The following is a 17,998-nucleotide window of genomic DNA, read 5'->3' on the forward strand; positions in this document are numbered from 1 at the left end:
ATGCTGACCCAAAACTGTACAATGCTGACTCAGATATTTTCTTTTTCCATTGTCCTTCACTGCACAGTTCGAGCTACTATTGTGGACACGTGCCCAGAGGCCAGCACAGTTAACCCCTGTCAACAACAACAACAACAACAACAACAACACACTCTCTCCTGGATGGACCGACGGCCCAGTGGCGTGAAACAGGGTAACGGTGTTGAGTTCTCACCATGGCGTCGCCACACTTTGTGCCCGACATGACGAGGCCTGGGTCGGGCATGTCGTCCCCCAGGTAGACATGGGTCCCCCGGCACAGGATTCGGCCCCCCTCTTGGAGGGGGATGTTGGTTTCTATGGAGACGGCATTGGTGCCTATTATTGGCCGGTTGGCTCCTCCTTGACACTGTATTTTGCCGCACTTAGCATCTCTGTAAACAACAACAACAAACAACAACAACAAACAACAAACAACAAACAACACCCCGTTAATCACTAGATTAGAAAAAAACAACTAAAGGCATTCACCTGAATGATATTTCATTGTTACTGGAGCTAGAGTCTTAGCTGTCAAAAAAACTTGACTTTCTCTCCAACCATCTACAACAGTGGTGTCAAAATGATTTCCTGGAGGGCTGTGCGCCTGCTGGTTACTTCGTTATTTCCTTTCAATTTGTATCAAACGAAGACCTAGACAACCAGGTGAGGGGAGTTCTTAATAAACTAATCGATGACCTTAATTGATCCATCAAGTACAATGGAGGAGCGAAAACCTGCAGACACTGCAGGGTTGAGTTTGACGTAACTACTGTGTTGGAACTACAGTAACTACTGTGTTGTTAGAACTACAGTAACTACTGTGTTGTTAGAACTACAGTAACTACTGTGTTGTTAGAACTACAGTAACTACTGTGTTGTTAGAACTACAGTAACTACTGTGTTGTTAGAACTACAGTAACTACTGTGTTGTTAGAACTACAGTAACTACTGTGTTGTTAGAACTACAGTAACTACTGTGTTGTTAGAACTACAGTAACTACTGTGTTGTTAGAACTACAGTAACTACTGTGTTGTTAGAACTACAGTAACTACTGTGTTGTTAGAACTACAGTAACTACTGTGTTGTTAGAACTACAGTAACTACTGTGTTGTTAGAACTACAGTAACTACTGTGTTGTTAGAACTACAGTAACTACTGTGTTGTTAGAACTACAGTAACTACTGTGTTGTTAGAACTACAGTAACTAGTGTGTTGTTAGAACTACAGTAACTACTGTGTTGTTAGAACTACAGTAACTACTACACAGTGTTCTGTTGTGTTGTTAGAACAACAGTAACTACTGTGTTGTTAGAACTACAGTAACTACTACACAGTGTTCTGTTGTGTTGTTAGAACTACAGTAACTACTGTGTTGTTAGAACTACAGTAACTACTGTGTTGTTAGAACTACAGTAACTACTGTGTTGTTAGAACTACAGTAACTACTGTGTTGTTAGAACTACAGTAACTACTGTGTTGTTAGAACTACAGTAACTACTGTGTTGTTAGAACTACAGTAACTACTGTCTTGTTAGAACTACAGTAACTACTGTGTTGTTTTACAGTAACTACTGTGTTGTTAGAACTACAGTAACTACTGTGTTCTGTTAGTTGTACAGTAACTACTGTGTTGTTAGAACTACAGTAACTACTGTGTTGTTAGAACTACAGTAACTACTACACAGTGTTATTTTGTGTTGTCAGGACTGTTTTTTTCAACCCCTGTTGTTTAGATTATGTTGTTGTTAGGACTCTTTTCAACCCCAGTTTAGGTTCTGTTGTGTTGTCAGGACTCTTTTCAACCCCAGTTTAGGTTCTGTTGTGTTGTCAGGACTCTTTTCAACCCCAGTTCCAGGGAAATTCATATCAGCAGAGAATCAGACTGAACGAGTGAAACTGTAGCCCAGTCCTACATTAGACTGTAGCCCAGTCCTACATTAGACTGTAGCCCAGTCCTACATTAGACTGATAGAGTGAAACTGTAGCCCAGTCCTACATTAGACTGAAAGAGTGACACTGTAGCCCAGTCCTACATTAGACTGTAGCCCAGTCCTACATTAGACTGAAAGAGTGACACTGTAGCCCAGTCCTACATTAGACAGAAAGAGTGGCTGTAGCCCAGTCCTACATTAGACTGTAGCCCAGTCCTACATTAGACTGTAGCCCAGTCCTACATTAGACTGTAGCCCAGTCCTACATTAGACTGTAGCCCAGTCCTACATTAGACTGTAGCCCAGTACTACATTAGACTGTAGCCCAGTACTACATTAGACTGTAGCCCAGTCCTACATTAGACTGTAGCCCAGTCCTACATTAGACTGTAGCCCAGTCCTACATTAGACTGAACGAGTGGCTGTGAAACCCCCTTCTTTTCTTTGTTTTTCATTGTAAAAGGGTCTCAGTCAATCCCAGTCACATCCAGTTTTCTGTCATTGCTGCAATTAAGTCAATTAAGAGACTGTTGATGAATGATTCAGGTCAACATCCCAGAATAGCACCCTATTCCCTTGTTTAGTGCCCTGCTTTTGAGCAGGGGCCATTGGGCACTGGTAAAGAGTAGTGCACTAAACAGGAAATAGGATTCGATTTGGGACACTAAACATTAATGTCTCTGCCGTCTAAAGACAATTAAAGGGGATCGTTAAGAAGAAAAACAAACTCCCCCTTTTTAATGCTAATTAAATATTTTAATTAGCATTAAAACATTTTAACATTAAAACATTTCACATTTGAATTAAAAACCAGCACATGCTGTGAGACAGTGGATATGTGTACTGGTATGTCGTCTTACGGAGCTTCACACTTGGCAAAGGATCCCTTGGAGTCCTTCCCACAGTTCCCGTAGGGATCTCCTGCCGAGTTGACTCTCTCAAAGCAGATCCCTGGGGCGGGCTTGGCTCCTATCAGACATGGGGGACATATAACATCAGAGACAGACTGTAACTTCTCAGGCTTTATCTGATGTTGTCTTTCTGTGGTTTCCTCACATCCTGCTCTCCTCGAGGCTCCTCTCCTCACATCCTCCTCTCCTCACATCCTCCTCTCCTCTCCTCTAGGCTCCTCTCCTCACATCCTCCTCTCCTCGAGGATCCTCTCCTCACATCCTCCTCTCCTCACATCCTCCTCTCCTCACATCCTCCTGTCCTCGAGGCTCCTCTCCTCACATCCTCCTCTCCTCGAGGCTCCTCTCCTCACATCCTCCTCACATTAGACTCTCCTCACATCCTCCCTCCTCCTCACATCCTCCTCTCCTCTGTAGCTCCTCTCCTCACATTAGAGCTCCTCCTCACATCCTCCTCTCCTCACATCCTCTCTCTCCTCATGTGTTTTGAGAAGAAGACATCCTCCTCTCCTCGCCCAGGCTCCCTCTCCTAGAACACCTCCTCCTCCCCTCACCTCCTCCTCTCATCACATCCTCCTCTCCTCGAGTGGCCCTCTCCTACATTAGACTCCTCACATCCTCCCTCTGACATCCTCTCCTGATCAGCCCTCTCCTCACATTAGACTCCTCTCCTACATTAGACATCCTCCTCTCCTCACCTCCTCCTCTCATCACATCCTCCTCTCCTCGAGGCTCCTCTCCTCACATCCTCCCTCTCCTCGAGTGATCCTCTCCTCACATCCTCCTCTCCTCACATCCTCCTCTCCTCGAGGATCCTCTCCTCACATCCTCCTCTCCTCTCCTCCTCTCCTCGAGGCTCCTCTCCTCACATCCTCTCCTCACAGACTCACATCCTCCTCTCCTCACATCAGAGTCCTCTCCTCACATCCCCTCTCCTCACATCCTCCTCTCCTCTCCTCACCACATCCTCCTCTCCTCACACCCTCCTCTACTCACATCCTCCTCTCCTCACATCCTCCTCTCCAGAGGCTCCTCTCATTCAGATCCTCCTCTCCTCACATCCTCCTCTCCTCACATCCTCCTCTCCTCACCTCCTCCTCTCATCACATCCTCTCTCTCCTTAGAGGCTCCTCTCCTCACATCCTCCTCTCCTCACATCCTCCTCTCCTCGAGGCTCCTCTCCTCACATCCTCCCTCTCATCATCCTCCTCTCCTCCATCCTCCTCTCCTCACATCCTCCTCTCCCATCCTCCTCTCCTCACATCCTCCTCTCCTGACCCCGAGCTCCTACTCCTCACATCCTCCTCTCCTCACATCCTCCTCTCCTCACATCCTCCTCTCCTCACCTCCTCCTCTCCTCACATCCTCCTCCTCAGACCTCACCTCCTCTCTCTCATCACATCCTCCTCTCCTCGAGCTCCTCTCCTCACATCCTCCTCTCCTAGATCCTCTCTCCTCAGATCCTCTCCTCACATCCTCCTCTCTTCACATCCTCCTCTCCTCACATCCTCCTCTCCTCACATCCTCCTCTCCTCACATCCTCCTCTCCTGACCCCACATCCTCCTCTCCTCGAGGCTCCTCTCCCTCACATCCTCCTCTCCTCGAGGCTCCTCTCACCCTCACATCCTCCTCTCCTCACATCCTCTCTCTCCTCTGACCCCAAGGCTCCTCTCCTCACATCCTCCTCTCCTCACATCCTCCTCTCCTCGAAGCTCCTCTCCTCACATGCAAGCTCCTCTCCTCACATCCTCCTCTGTCTCAGACATCCTCCTCTCCTCATCCTCCTCTCCTCGAGGCTCCTCTCCTCACATCCTCCTCTCCTCACCTCCCTCCTCTCATCACATCCTCCTCTCCTCGAGGCTCCTCTCCTCACATCCTCCTCTCCTCGAGGATCCTCTCCTCACATCCTCCAGAAGGGATCACATCCTCCTCTCCTCGAGGATCCTCTCCTCACATCCTCCTCTCCTCACATGTCCTCTCCTCAGAAAGGCTCCTCTCCTCATCCTCTCACCTGACCCCATCCTCCTCTCCTCTCCTCACCATCCTCCTCTCCTCAGACATCCTCCTACTCCTCTCCTCACATCAGACCCTCTCCTCTCCTCACATCCTCTCCTCTCCTCATCCTCCTCTCCTCACATCCTCCTCTGATCACATCCTCCTCTCCTCATCCTCCTCTCCTCGAGGCTCCTCTCCTCACATCCTCCTCTCCTCACATCCTCCTCTCCTCACATCAGACCCTCTCCTCACCCATCCTCCTCTCCTCACCCTCCTCCTCTCACCCCAGAGAGGGATCACATCCTCCTCTCCTCGAGGCTCCTCTCCTCACATCCTCCTCTCCTCACATCCTCCTCTCCTCGAGGCTCCTCTCCTCACCCATCCTCCTCTCTACTCACCATCCTCCAGGAGGGATCATCCTCCTCTCCTCAGATCCTCCTCTCCTCACATCCTCCTCTCCTCGAGGCTCCTCTCCTCACATCCTCCTCTCCTCACATCCTCCTCTCCTCACATCCTCCTCTCCTCACATCCTCCTCTCCTCACATCCTCCTCTCCTCACCTCCTCCTCTCATCACATCCTCCTCTCCTCGAGGCTCCTCTCCTCACATCCTCCTCTCCTCACATCCTTCTCTCCTCGAGGATCCTCTCCTCACATCCTCCTCTCTTCACATCCTCCTCTCCTCACATCCTCCTCTCCTCACATCCTCCTCTCCTCACATCCTCCTCTCCTCGAGGCTCCTCTCCTCACATCCTCCTCTCCTCGAGGCTCCTCTCCTCACATCCTCCTCTCCTCACATCCTCCTCTCCTCTCCCCAAGGCTCCTCTCCTCACATCCTCCTCTCCTCTCCTCAAGGCTCCTCTCCTCACATCCTCCTCTCCTCTCCTCAAGGCTCCTCTCCTCACATCCTCCTCTCCTCACATCCTCCTCTCCTCACATCCTCCTCTCCTCTCCCCAAGGCTCCTCTCCTCACATCCTCCTCTCCTCACATCCTCCTCTCCTCGAAGCTCCTCTCCTCACATCGAAGCTCCTCTCCTCACATCCTCCTCTCCTCACATCCTCCTCTCCTCACATCCTCCTCTCCTCGAGGCTCCTCTCCTCACATCCTCCTCTCCTCACCTCCTCCTCTCATCACATCCTCCTCTCCTCGAGGCTCCTCTCCTCACATCCTCCTCTCCTCGAGGATCCTCTCCTCACATCCTCCTCTCCTCACATCCTCCTCTCCTCGAGGATCCTCTCCTCACATCCTCCTCTCCTCACATCCTCCTCTCCTCGAGGCTCCTCTCCTCACATCCTCTCCTCACATCCTCCTCTCCTCTCCTCACATCCTCCTCTCCAGTGATCACATCCTCTCTCTCCTCTCCTCACATCCTCCTCCTGACCCTCATCCTCCTCTCCTCAGATCCTCCTCTCCTCATCATCCTCTCTACTCACATCCTCCTGACTCCTCAGAGAGGGATCATCCTCCTCTCCTCGAGGCTCCTACTCCTGACCCCAGACATCCTCCTCTCCTCACATCCTCCTCTCCTCACATCCTCCTCTCCTCACATCCTCCTCTCCTCACATCCTCCTCTCCTCACCTCCTCCCTCTCATCACATCCTCCTCTCCTCAGACAGTGAGGCTCCTCTCCTCACATCCTCCTCTCCTCACATCCTCCTCTCCTCGAGGCTCCTCTCCTCACATCCTCCTCTCAGACATCCTCCTCTCCTACATCTCCTCTCCTGACCCCAGAGAGTGATCAGACCCTCACATCCTCCTCTCCTCGAGGCTCCTCTCCCTCCTCATCCTCCTCTCCTCAGAGAGTGATCATCCTCCTCTCCTCACATCCTCCTCTCCTCACATCCCCCTCTCCTCATCCTCCTCTCCTCACCTCCTCCTCTCATCATCATCCTCCTCTCCTCGAGGCTCCTCTCCTCACATCCTCCTCTCCTCACATCCTTCTCTCCTCGAGGATCCTCTCCTCACATCCTCCCCTCTTCAGACCCTCCTCTCCTCACATCCTCCTGACCCTCATCATCCTCCTCTCCTCACATCCTCCTCTCCTGACCCCACATCCTCCTCTCCTCGAGGCTCCTCTCCCACATCCTCCTCTGATCAGACCATCCTCCTCTCCTCACATCCTCCTGACCCCAGAGAGGCTCCTCTCCTCACATCCTCCTCTCCTCACATCCTCCTCTCCTCTCCTCAAGGCTCCTCACCTCCTTCTCAAACCCATTGGGGAGGAGCGGATTCTAGGCTACTCTCCTAGGACCTTGCGTCATGTGTTTTGAGAAGAAGACAAGAGAGTGATCAGACCCTATTCTCTACTCACCCTGTCCCCAGAGAGTGATCAGACCCTGTTCTCTACTCACCCTGTCCCCAGAGAGTGATCAGACCCTGTTCTCTACTCACCCTGTCCCCAGAGAGTGATCAGACCCTGTTCTCTACTCACCCTGTCCCCAGAGAGTGATCAGACCCTGTTCTCTACTCACCCTGACCCCAGAGAGTGATCAGACCCTGTTCTCTACTCACCCTGACCCCAGAGAGTGATCAGACCTTGTTCTGTACTCACCCTGTCTCCAGATAGTGATCAGACCCTGTTCTCTACTCACCCTGACCCCAGAGAGTGATCAGACCCTGTTCTGTACTCACCCTGTCTCCAGAGAGTGATCAGACCCTGTTCTCTACTCACCCTGACCCCAGAGAGTGATCAGACCCTGTTCTGTACTCACCCTGTCTCCAGATAGTGATCAGACCCTGTTCTGTACTCACCTTGACCCCAGAGAGTGATCAGACCCTGTTCTGTACTCACCCTGGCCCCAGAGAGTGATGCACTGCTGCTCGTGTGTCTGGCAGATCCCGTTGTAGCAGTGTCCGTCCACGTTGTGACAGGCGTGCCCGTCATGCAGGTACACATTAGCAGGGCAATGGGGGTTGGCGCCGGTACAGAACTCTGGCAGGTCACATGAGTTACTGGAATCCCTGCACGGGGTGCCAGCTGCTTTCAGCTACAGACAGGTAGGCGGGCAGATAGACAGGCACGCACGCACGCAGGCAGGCAGGCACACAGGCGGACAGACAGACAGACAGACAGACAGACAGACAGACAGACAGACAGACAGACAGACAGACAGACAGACAGACAGACAGACAGACAGACAGACAGACAGGCACACAGACAGACAGACAGACAGACAGACAGACAGACAGACAGACAGACAGACAGACAGACAGACAGACAGACAGACAGACAGACAGACAGACGGGCAGATAGACAGGCAGACAGACAGACAGACAGACAGACAGACAGACAGACAGACAGGTAGGCGGGCAGACAGACAGGTAGGCGGGCAGACAGACAGGTAGGCGGGCAGATAGACAGGCACACAGGCACACAGGCAGACAGACAGGCACACAGGCAGACAGACAGACAGACAGACAGACAGACAGACAGACAGACAGACAGACAGACAGACAGACAGACAGACAGACAGACAGACAGACAGACAGACAGACAGACAGACAGACAGGCACACAGGCAGACAGACAGGCACACAGACAGACAGGCAGACAGACAGACAGACAGACAGACAGACAGACAGACAGACAGACAGACAGACAGACAGACAGACAGACAGACAGACAGGCACACAGACAGACCGACAGGCACACAGACAGACCGACAGACAGACAGACAGACAGACAGACAGACAGACAGACAGACAGACAGACAGACAGACAGACAGACAGGCACACAGACAGACAGACAGACAGACATGCACACAGACAGATAAGGAGGTGAGGCCTTGAGAGGCATGGAGGTCTGAAGTCTAAGAGAAACAGACGAGGACAGACTACTTAGCTTACCTACTACTAACCCTACCCATTACATACGATTATAGAGTATCAAACAACTAGCCTAGTGTGTGTGTGTGTGTGTGTGTGTGTGTGTGTGTGTGTGTGTGTGTGTGTGTGTGTGTGCGTGCGTGCGTGCGTGCGTGCGTGCGTGCGTGCGTGCATGCGTGCGTGTGTGTGTGTGTGTGAAACAGGACCCCTTCCCTGTGAAAATCAAGATTGAAGAAGATATGAGTTTAAATGAGGACTGTTGGTCAGCAGGTCAGTCAGTCTCCTACCAGGCAGTCATGACAGCACTGTCCGTGAGCACACACAGCATCCCCCTTCAGAGTACAGGTTGTAGAGTTACAGCACGGGTTCATACACTCCTGGAGAGAGGAGAGGAGAGAGGGGGAGAGGGGGAGAGGGGAGAGAGAGGAGAGGGGGGAGAGAGAGGAGAGGAGAGAGGGGGAGAGACAGGAGAGGAGAGATGGGGAGAGAGGGGGACAGGGGGAGAGAGATGAGAGGTGGGGGAGAGAGGAGAGGAGAGAGAGAGGAGAGGAGAGAGGGGAGAGAGGGGAGAGGGGAGAGAGAGGAGAGGTGGGGAGAGAGAGGAGAGGGGGGAGAGAGAGAGGAGAGAGAGAGAGGAGAGAGAGAGAGGAGAGAGAGAGAGGGGGAGAGGGGAGAGAGGGGAGAGAGAGGAGAGGTGGGGGAGAGAGAGGAGAGGAGAGAGAGAGGAGAGGAGAGAGGAGGAGAGGGGGAGAGGGGAGAGAGAGAGGAGAGGTGGGAGAGAGAGGAGAGGTGGGGAGAGAGAGAGGAGAGGGAGAGAGGAGGAGAGGGGGAGAGGGGGGGAAGGAGAGGTGGGGAGAGAGAGGAGAGGTGGGGAGAGGAGGAGAGGAGAGAGGAGGGAGAGGGGGAGAGGGGAGAGGGAGAGAGGAGAGGTGGGGAGAGAGAGGAGAGGTGGGGAGAGAGAGGAGAGGAGAGAGAGGGAGGAGAGAGGAGGAGGAGAGGGGAGAGGGGAGAGAGAGGAGAGGTGGGGGAGAGAGAGGAGAGGTGGCGAGAGAGAGAGAGAGGAGAGATGGGGAGAGAGGGGGACAGGGAGAGAGATGAGAGGTGAGGAGAGAGAGGAGAGGCAAGGAGAGGGAGAGTAGGGAGGGAGAGGAGAGGTAGAAAGGGTTTACAAACCACCCAGATTAGATGTAATCTGAGAACACATGCACAGCTCTAATGTTACCAGAGGGAACCCCAGGCCAGGTCGTCTTATATTCCTCCTCTCCTCCCTGGCAGAGGTCAGACAGTCAGGTAGAGTTACGTGCTGAAAGGATTTGTTTGACAACAGCTTCGGACAGGGAACACGGTCCCAGGTCCCGGTTGATGTAACATATCCTCCGTGGAACAGTGGAGGTATGGACATCTGGTCTACATTATGCATTATCAGAACCCATCACTCTACCAATCAGCAGCTCTGGAACCCTGCACTCTACCAATCAGCAGCTCTGGAACCCTGCACTCTACCAATCAGCAGCTCTGGAACCATGCACTCTACCAATCAGCAGCTCTGGAACCCTGTACTCTACCAATCAGCAGCTCTGGAACCCTGCACTCTACCAATCAGCAGCTCTGGAACCCTGTACTCTACCAATCAGCAGCTCTGGAACCCTGTACCCTACCAATCAGCAGCTCTGGAACCCTGTACTCTATCAATCAGCAGCTCTGGAACCCTGCACTCTACCAAATCAGCAGCTCTGGAACCCTGCACTCTACCAATCAGCAGCTCTGGAACTCTGCACTCTACCAATCAGCAGCTCTGAAAACCTGTACTCTACCAATCAGCAGCTCTGGAACCCTGTACTCTACCAATCAGCAGCTCTGGAACCCTGTACTCTACCAATCAGCAGCTCTGGAACCCTGTACTCTACCAATCAGCAGCTCTGAAAACCTGCACTCTACCAATCAGCAGCTCTGGAACTCTGCACTCTACCAATCAGCAGCTCTGGAACCCTGCACTCTACCAATCAGCAGCTCTGGAACCCTGCACTCTACCAATCAGCAGCTCTGGAACTCTGCACTCTACCAATCAGCAGCTCTGAAAATCTGTACTCTACCAATCAGCAGCTCTGGAACCCTGTACTCTACCAATCAGCAGCTCTGGAACCCTGTACTCTACCAATCAGCAGCTCTAGAACCCTGTACTCTACCAATCAGCAGCTCTGGAACCCTGCACTCTACCAATCAGGAACTATGAATCGTGGCAGAATGTCCCATTTCATCCCTGTCCCATTTCACTCCTGTCCCATTCTATCCCTGTCCCATTTCACTCCTGTCCCATTTCATTCCTGTCCCATTCTATCCCTGTCCCATTTCACTCCTGTCCCATTTCACCCCTGTCCCATTCTAACCCTGTCCCATTTCACTCCTGTCCCATTCTATCCCTGTCCCATTCCAGCCCTGTCCCATTTCATTCCTGTCCTATTCTATCCCTGTCCCATTTCACTCCTGTCCCATTTCACCCCTGTCCCATTCTAACCCTGTCCCATTTCACTCCTGTCCCATTTCATTCCTGTCCCATTCTATCCCTGTCCCATTTCACTCCTGTCCCATTCTATCCCTGTCCCATTCCATCCCTGTCCCATTCTATCCCTGTCCCATTTTATCCGTGTCCCATTCTATCCCTGTCCCATTCCATCCCTGTCCCATTCTATCCCTGTCCCATTCTAACCCTGTCCCATTTCACTCCTGTCCCATTTCATTCCTGTCCCATTCTATCCCTGTCCCATTTTACTCCTGTCCCATTTCACCCCTGTCCCATTCTAACCCTGTCCCATTTCACTCCTGTCCCATTCTATCCCTGTCCCATTCCATCCCTGTCCCATTCCATCCCTGTCCCATTCTATCCCTGAGCTTGGCTCAGGGCAGTAGTGGTTTAGTTCAGCTTGGCTCAGGGCAGTAGTGGCTTGGTTCAGCTTGGCTCAGGGCAGTAGTGGCTTGGTTCAGCTTGGCTCAGGGCAGTAGTGGTTTAGTTCAGCTTGGCTCAGGGCAGTAGTGGTTTAGTTCAGCTTGGCTCAGGGCAGTAGTGGCTTGGTTCAGCTTGGCTCAGGGCAGTAGTGGCTTGGTTCAGCTTGGCTCAGGGCAGTAGTGGCTTGGTTCAGCTTGGCTCAGGGCAGTAGAGGCTTGGTTCAGATTGGCTCAGGCTCAGGGCAGTAGAGGCTTGGTTCAACTTGGCTCGGGCAGTAGTGGTTTAGTTCAGCTTGGCTCAGGGCAGTAGTGTTAACACAGTGTTAGCATGTCCCATCCCATTGCATCCCTCCCATGACAACACAGGACAACTTCCTACCTCCAGTTCTCCACAGTCACACTCCTCTCCTTCCTCCACGTATCCGTTGCCACACTTCTGTCCCCCGTAGAGAACCTTGACCTCAGGCATGTTGAACAGACACATCCCAACGCCCTTCTCCAGACTGGCAGAGAGATCCTTTATACTACAGGAGCTGAATACTGTAGGGAACGGGTACCTGGAGAGGAGAGAGAGAGAGAGAGAGAGAGAGAGAGAGAGAGAGAGAGAGAGAGAGAGAGAGAGAGAGAGAGAGAGAGAGAGAGAGAGAGAGAGAGAGAGAGAGAGAGAGAGAGAGAGAGAGAGAGAGAGAAGAGAGAAGAGAGAGAAGAGAGAGAGAGAGAAGAGAGAGAGAGAGAGAGAGAGAGAGAGAGAGAGAGAGAGAGAAGAGAGAGAGAGAGAGAGAGAGAGAGAGAGAGAGAGAGAGAGAGAGAGAGGGAGAACTAATGAATACTGTATGGAACAGGTACCTGGAGAGGAGAGAGAGAGAGAGAGAGGGGAGAACTACTGAATACTGTGGGGAACAGGTACCTGGAGAGGAGAGAGAGAGAGAGAGAGGGGAGAACTACTGAATACTGTGGGGAACAGGTACCTGGAGAGGAGAGAGAGAGAGAGGTAGAGAGAGAGAGAGAGAGAGGGGAGAACTACTGAATACTGTGGGGAACAGGTACCTGGAGAGGAGAGAGAGAGAGAGAGAGAGAGAGGGGAGAACTACTGAATACTGTGGGGAACAGGTACCTGGAGAGGAGAGAGAGAGAGAGAGAGGGGAGAACTACTGAATACTGTGGGGAACAGGTACCTGGAGAGGAGAGAGAGAGAGAGAGAGAGAGAGAGAGGGGAGAACTACTGAATACTGTGGGGAACAGGTACCTGGAGAGAGAGAGAGAGAGAGAGAGAGGCAGGAGAACTAATGAATACTGTGGGGAACAGGTGCCTAGAGAGGAGAGAGAGAGAAAGTAACCCCAACACTTCACACAGGAGCAACAGATCAATAGACACCCCACCCAGACCGGCGAGACACCCTCCCAGACCTGCAGGACCCCCCCCCCTGGACCTACACATAGAGGACCCACACACACATTTCTTCACACAGGGTCGTGGGGTTAGACAGGGATGCAGCTTAAGCCCCACCCTCTTCAACATATATATCAACGAATTGGCGCGGGCACTAGAAAAGTCTGCAGCACCCGGCCTCCCCCTGCTAGAATCCGAAGTCAAATGTCTGCTGTTTGCTGATGATCTGGTGCTTCTGTCACCAACCAAGGATGGCCTACAGCAGCACCTAGATCTTATGCACAGATTCTGTCAGACCTGGGCCCTGACAGTAAATCTCAGTAAGACCAAAATAATGGTGTTCCAAAAAAGGTCCAGTCACCAGGACCACAAATACAAATTCCATCTAGACACTGTTGCCCTAGAGCACACAAAAAACTATACATACCTTGGCCTAAACATCCGCGCCACAGGTAACTTCCACAAAGCTGTGAACGATCTGAGAGACAAGGCAAGAAGGGCATTCTATGCCATCAAAAGAAACATAAATTTCAACATACCAATTAGGATTTGGCTAAAAATACTTGAATCAGTCATAGAGCCCATTGCCCTTTATGGTTGTGAGGTCTGGGGTCCGCTCACCAATCAAGACTTCACAAAATGGGACAAACACCAAATTGAGACTCTGCACGCAGAATTCTGCCAAAAATATCCTCTGTGTACAACGTAAAACACCAAATAATGCATGCAGAGCAGAATTAGGCCGATACCCACTAATTATCAAAATCCAGAAAAGAGCCGTTAAATTCTACAACCACCTAAAAGGAAGCGATTCACAAACCTTCCATAACAAAGCCATCACCTCCTCTCCTCTCCCCTCCTCTCTTCTCCCCTTCTCTCCTCTCCTCTCTTCTCCCCACCTCTCCCCTCCTCTCCTCTCCCCCTCTCTTCTACCATCCTCTCCTCTCCTCTATTCCCCCTCCTCTCCCCTCCCCTCCGCTCCCCTCCTCTCCCCTCCCCTCCGCTCCCCTCCTCTCTTCTCCCCTCCTCTCCTCTCCTCTATTCTCCCCTCCCCTCCTCTCTTCTCCCCTCCTCTCTTCTCTTCTCCCCTCGTCTCCTCTCGTCTCCCCTCCTCTCTTCTCTTCTCCTCTCTTCTCCCCTCCTCTCCCCTCCCTCTCCTCTCCTCTCCTCTCCTCCTCTCCTCTCATCTCCCTCCTCTCTTCTCCCCTCCTCTCCTCTCCTCTCATCTCCCCTCCTCTCTTCTCCCCTCCTCTCTCTCCTCTCTTCTCCCCACCCTCCCTCCCTCCTCTCCTCTTCCCTCCTCTCCTCTCCCCTCCTCTCCCCTCCTCTCCTCTCCTCTCCTCTCATCTCCCCTCCTCTCTTCTCCCTCCTCTCCTCTCCTCTCATCTCCCCTCCTCTCCACTCCCTCCTCTCCCTCTTCCCTCCTCTCCTCTCCCCTCCTTCCCCTCCCCCTCCCTCCTCTCCCCTCCCCTCCGCTCCCCTCCTCTCTTCTCCCCTCCCCTCCTCTCCTCTCCTCTCCTCTCATCTCCCCCTCCTCTCTTCTCCCCTCCTCTCCTCTCCTCATCTCCCTCCTCTCTTCTCCCCTCCCTCTCCTCTCCTCTCTTCTCCCCTCTCTTTCCTCCTCTCCTCTCCCTCCTCTCTTCTCCATCCTCTCCTCTTTCTTCCCCACCTCTCCCCTCCTCTCCTCTCCCCTCCTCTCTTCTACCATCCTCTCCTCTCCTCTATTCTCTCCTCCTCTCCCCTCCCCTCCGCTCCCCTCCTCTCCCCTCCCCTCTCCCTCCTCTCTTCTCCCTCCTCTCCTCTCCTCTATTCTCCCTCCCTCCTCTTTCTCCCCCTCCTCTCTTCTCTTCTCCCCTCGTCTCCTCTCGTCTCCCCTCCTCTCTTCTCTTCTCCTCTCTTCTCCCCTCCTCTCCTCTCCTCTCCTCTCCTCCTTCCTCTCATCTCCCCTCCTCTCTTCTCCCCTCCTCTCCTCTCCTCTCAGCTCCCCTCCTCTCTTCTCCCCTCCTCTCCTCTCTTCTCCCCACCTCTCCCCTCCTCTCTACTCCCCTCCTCTCTTCTCCCCTCCTCTCCACTCCCCTCCTCTCCTCTTCCCTCCTCTCCTCTCCCCTCCTCTCTTCTCCCCTCCTCTCCTCTCCTCTCTTTCCCCCACCTCTCCCCTCCTCTCCTCTCCTCTCTTCTCCCCACCTCTCCCCTCCTCTCCCTCTCCCCCTCTCTTCTACCATCCTCTCCTCTCCTCTATTCTCCCCTCCTCTCCCCTCCCCTCCGCTCCCCTCCTCTCCCCTCCCCTCCGCTCCCCTCCTCTCTTCTCCCCTCCTCTCCTCTCCTCTATTCTCCCCTCCCCTCCTCTCCCTCTCTCTCCCTCCTCTTCCTCCCTTCCCTCTATTCTTCCACTCCCTCCTCTCTCCTCTCTTCTCCCCCTCTCCCTCTCCTCTCCCTCTCTTCTCCCCACCTCTCCCCTCCTCTCCTCTCCTCCTCTCTTTACCATTCTCCCTCCTCTCTTCTCCCCTCCCTTCCCCTCCCCTTCTATTCTCCCCTCCTCTCCCCTCCCCTCCTCCCCTCCTCTCTTCTCCCTCCTCTCCCCCCTCTATTCTCTTCTCCTCTCCCCTCCTCTCTTCTCCCCTCCTCTCTTCTCCCCTCCCTTACATTTACATTTACATTTAAGTCATTTAGCAGACGCTCTTATCCAGAGCGACTTACTTCTTCTCCTCTCCTCTCTTCTCCTCTCGTCCCCTCTCGTATCCCCTCCTCTCTTCTCCCCCTCCTCTCCCCTCCTCTCCTCTCTCCTCTCCTCTCCTCTCCCCTCCTCTCTTCTCTCCTCCCCTCTCTTCTTCTCCTCTCTTCTCCCCTCGTCCCCTCTCGTATCCCCTCCTCTCCTCTCCCTCTCTTCTCCCCTCCTCTCCCCTCCTCTCTCTTCTCTTCTCCTCCCTTCTTCTCCTCTCCTCTCTTCTCCCCTCCTCTCCTCTCCTCTATTCTCCCCTCCTCTCCCCCTCCTCTCCCCTCCTCTCTTCTCCCCTCCTCTCCTCTCCTCTATTATCCCCTCCCCTCCTCTCTTCTCCCCTCCTCTCTTCTCTTCTCCCCTCCCTTCTTCTCCTCTTCTCTCTTCTCCTCTCGTCCCCTCTCGTATCCCCTCCTCTCTTCTCCTCTCCCCTCCCCTCCTCTCTTCTCCCCTCCTCTCTTCTCATCTCCCCTCGTCTCCTCTCGTCTCCCCTCCTCTCTTCTCCTCTCCTCTCCTCTCTTCTCCCCTCCTCTCCCCTCCTCTCTTCTCCCCTCCTCTCCTCCCTCTATTCTCCCCTCCTCTCCTCTCTCCTCCCCTCCTCCTCTTTTATTCCCTCTCCTCTCCTCTCCTTCTTCTCCTCCTCCTCCTCTCCTCCCTCCTCTCCTCTCCTCTCCTCTCCTCTCCTCTCCTCTCCTCTCCTCTCCTCTCCTCTCCCTCCTCCTCTCCTCTCCTTCTCTCCCTCTCCTCTCCTCTCCTCTCCTCTCCTCTCCCTCTCCTCTCCTCTCCTCTCCTCTCCTCTCCTCTCATCCTTTGGGGCGTTTTAAAGTAACAGATGTTCTGAGACAGGTAAATGAAAACGACAACTCCACGACTCACGTCAAACTGACTTTTTGTTGTTGTTCTGACATCTGATGTGTCTATAAATATGAGGATCTTTTGACGTGTTTTGAAATGATCTCTAAAGGCTGCCTTTGATATTCTCTTTGAGTGTGTGTGTGTGTGTGTGTGTGTGTGTGTGTGTGTGTGTGTGTGTGTGTGTGTGTGTGTGTGTGTGTGTGTGTGTGTGTGTGTGTGTGTGTGTGTGTGTGTGTGTGTGTGTGTGTGTGTGTGCGTGTGCGTGCGAGTGAAAAGAGTGCGGTGAAAAGTGAAAAGTGCGGCGTGGTGCGAAAGTGCGTGTGCGTGTGCGTGTGCCAGTGCGTGTGCTGAAGGGAAGGAGGTGCAGCAGTGTGTGTGTGCTGTGTTGAAGGTGCGACCCCACGCTGTGTCTGACCACCAGCCCTGCGTTCTAACATCAATATTATAATGTGACCTGAAGGGAAGGAGGACACAGTGCAGCAGTTTACACTCTGCAGATCAAAAGATCAGAGAGACTGAATACTAATACTGTAGTGGTGGAAGGTAGAGAGAACAGAGAGACTGAATACTAATACTGTAGTGGTGGAAGGTAGAGAGAACAGAGAGACTGAATACTAATACTGTAGTGGTGGAAGGTAGAGAGAACAGAGAGACTGAATACTAATACTGTAGTGGTGGAAGGTAGAGAGAACAGAGAGACTGAATACTAATACTGTAGTGGTGGAAGGTAGAGAGAACAGAGAGACTGAATACTAATACTGTAGTGATGGAAGGTAGAGAGAACAGAGAGACTGAATACTAATACTGTAGTGGTGGAAGGTAGAGAGAGAACAGAGAGACTGAATACTAATACTGTAGTGGTGGAAGGTAGAGAGAACAGAGAGACTGAATACTAATACTGTAGTGATGGAAGGTAGAGAGAGAACAGAGAGACTGAATACTAATACTGTAGTGGTGGAAGGTAGTAGAGAAAGAGAGACTGAATACTAATACTGTAGTGGTGGAAGGTAGAGAGACTGAATACTAATACTAATAGTGGATGGAAGGTAGAGAGACTGAATACTAATACTGTAGTGATGGAAGGTAGAGAGAACAGAGAGACTGAATACTAATACTGTAGTGGAAGTGGAAGGAATACTAATACTGTAGTGATGGAAGGTAGAGAGACTGAATACTAATACTGTAGTGGTGGAAGGTAGAGAGACTGAATACTAATACTGTAGTGGTGGAAGGTAGAGAGAACAGAGAGACTGAATACTAATACTGTAGTGGTGGAAGGTAGAGAGACTGAATATTAATACTAATACTGTAGTGGTGGTAGTAGAGAGAACAGAGAGACTGAATACTAATACTGTAGTGATGGAAGGTAGAGAGACTGAATACTAATACAGGAGAGACTGAATACTAATA

The 17,998-nt window shown here is 52.2% G+C and overlaps 1 protein-coding gene across 1 annotated transcript in view; it reads right to left on the reverse strand.

Annotated features, from left to right (window-relative positions):
- Positions 1-12,100, reverse strand: part of LOC124027095 (disintegrin and metalloproteinase domain-containing protein 12-like) — a gene marked incomplete at its 5' end in the record, with an annotated part of 43,139 nt that extends 31,039 nt beyond the window's left edge. Inside the window, 5 exon segments of the mRNA XM_046339641.1 lie at positions 215-413; positions 2,814-2,922; positions 7,651-7,846; positions 8,972-9,061; positions 12,007-12,100. Of these exon segments, the coding sequence (XP_046195597.1) occupies positions 215-413; positions 2,814-2,922; positions 7,651-7,846; positions 8,972-9,061; positions 12,007-12,100 (688 nt within the window).
- Positions 12,101-17,998: the final 5,898 nt, after the last annotated feature.

Source organism: Oncorhynchus gorbuscha, unplaced genomic scaffold (assembly GCF_021184085.1).
Source record: "Oncorhynchus gorbuscha isolate QuinsamMale2020 ecotype Even-year unplaced genomic scaffold, OgorEven_v1.0 Un_scaffold_2960, whole genome shotgun sequence".
Lineage (NCBI taxonomy): Eukaryota > Metazoa > Chordata > Actinopteri > Salmoniformes > Salmonidae > Oncorhynchus > Oncorhynchus gorbuscha.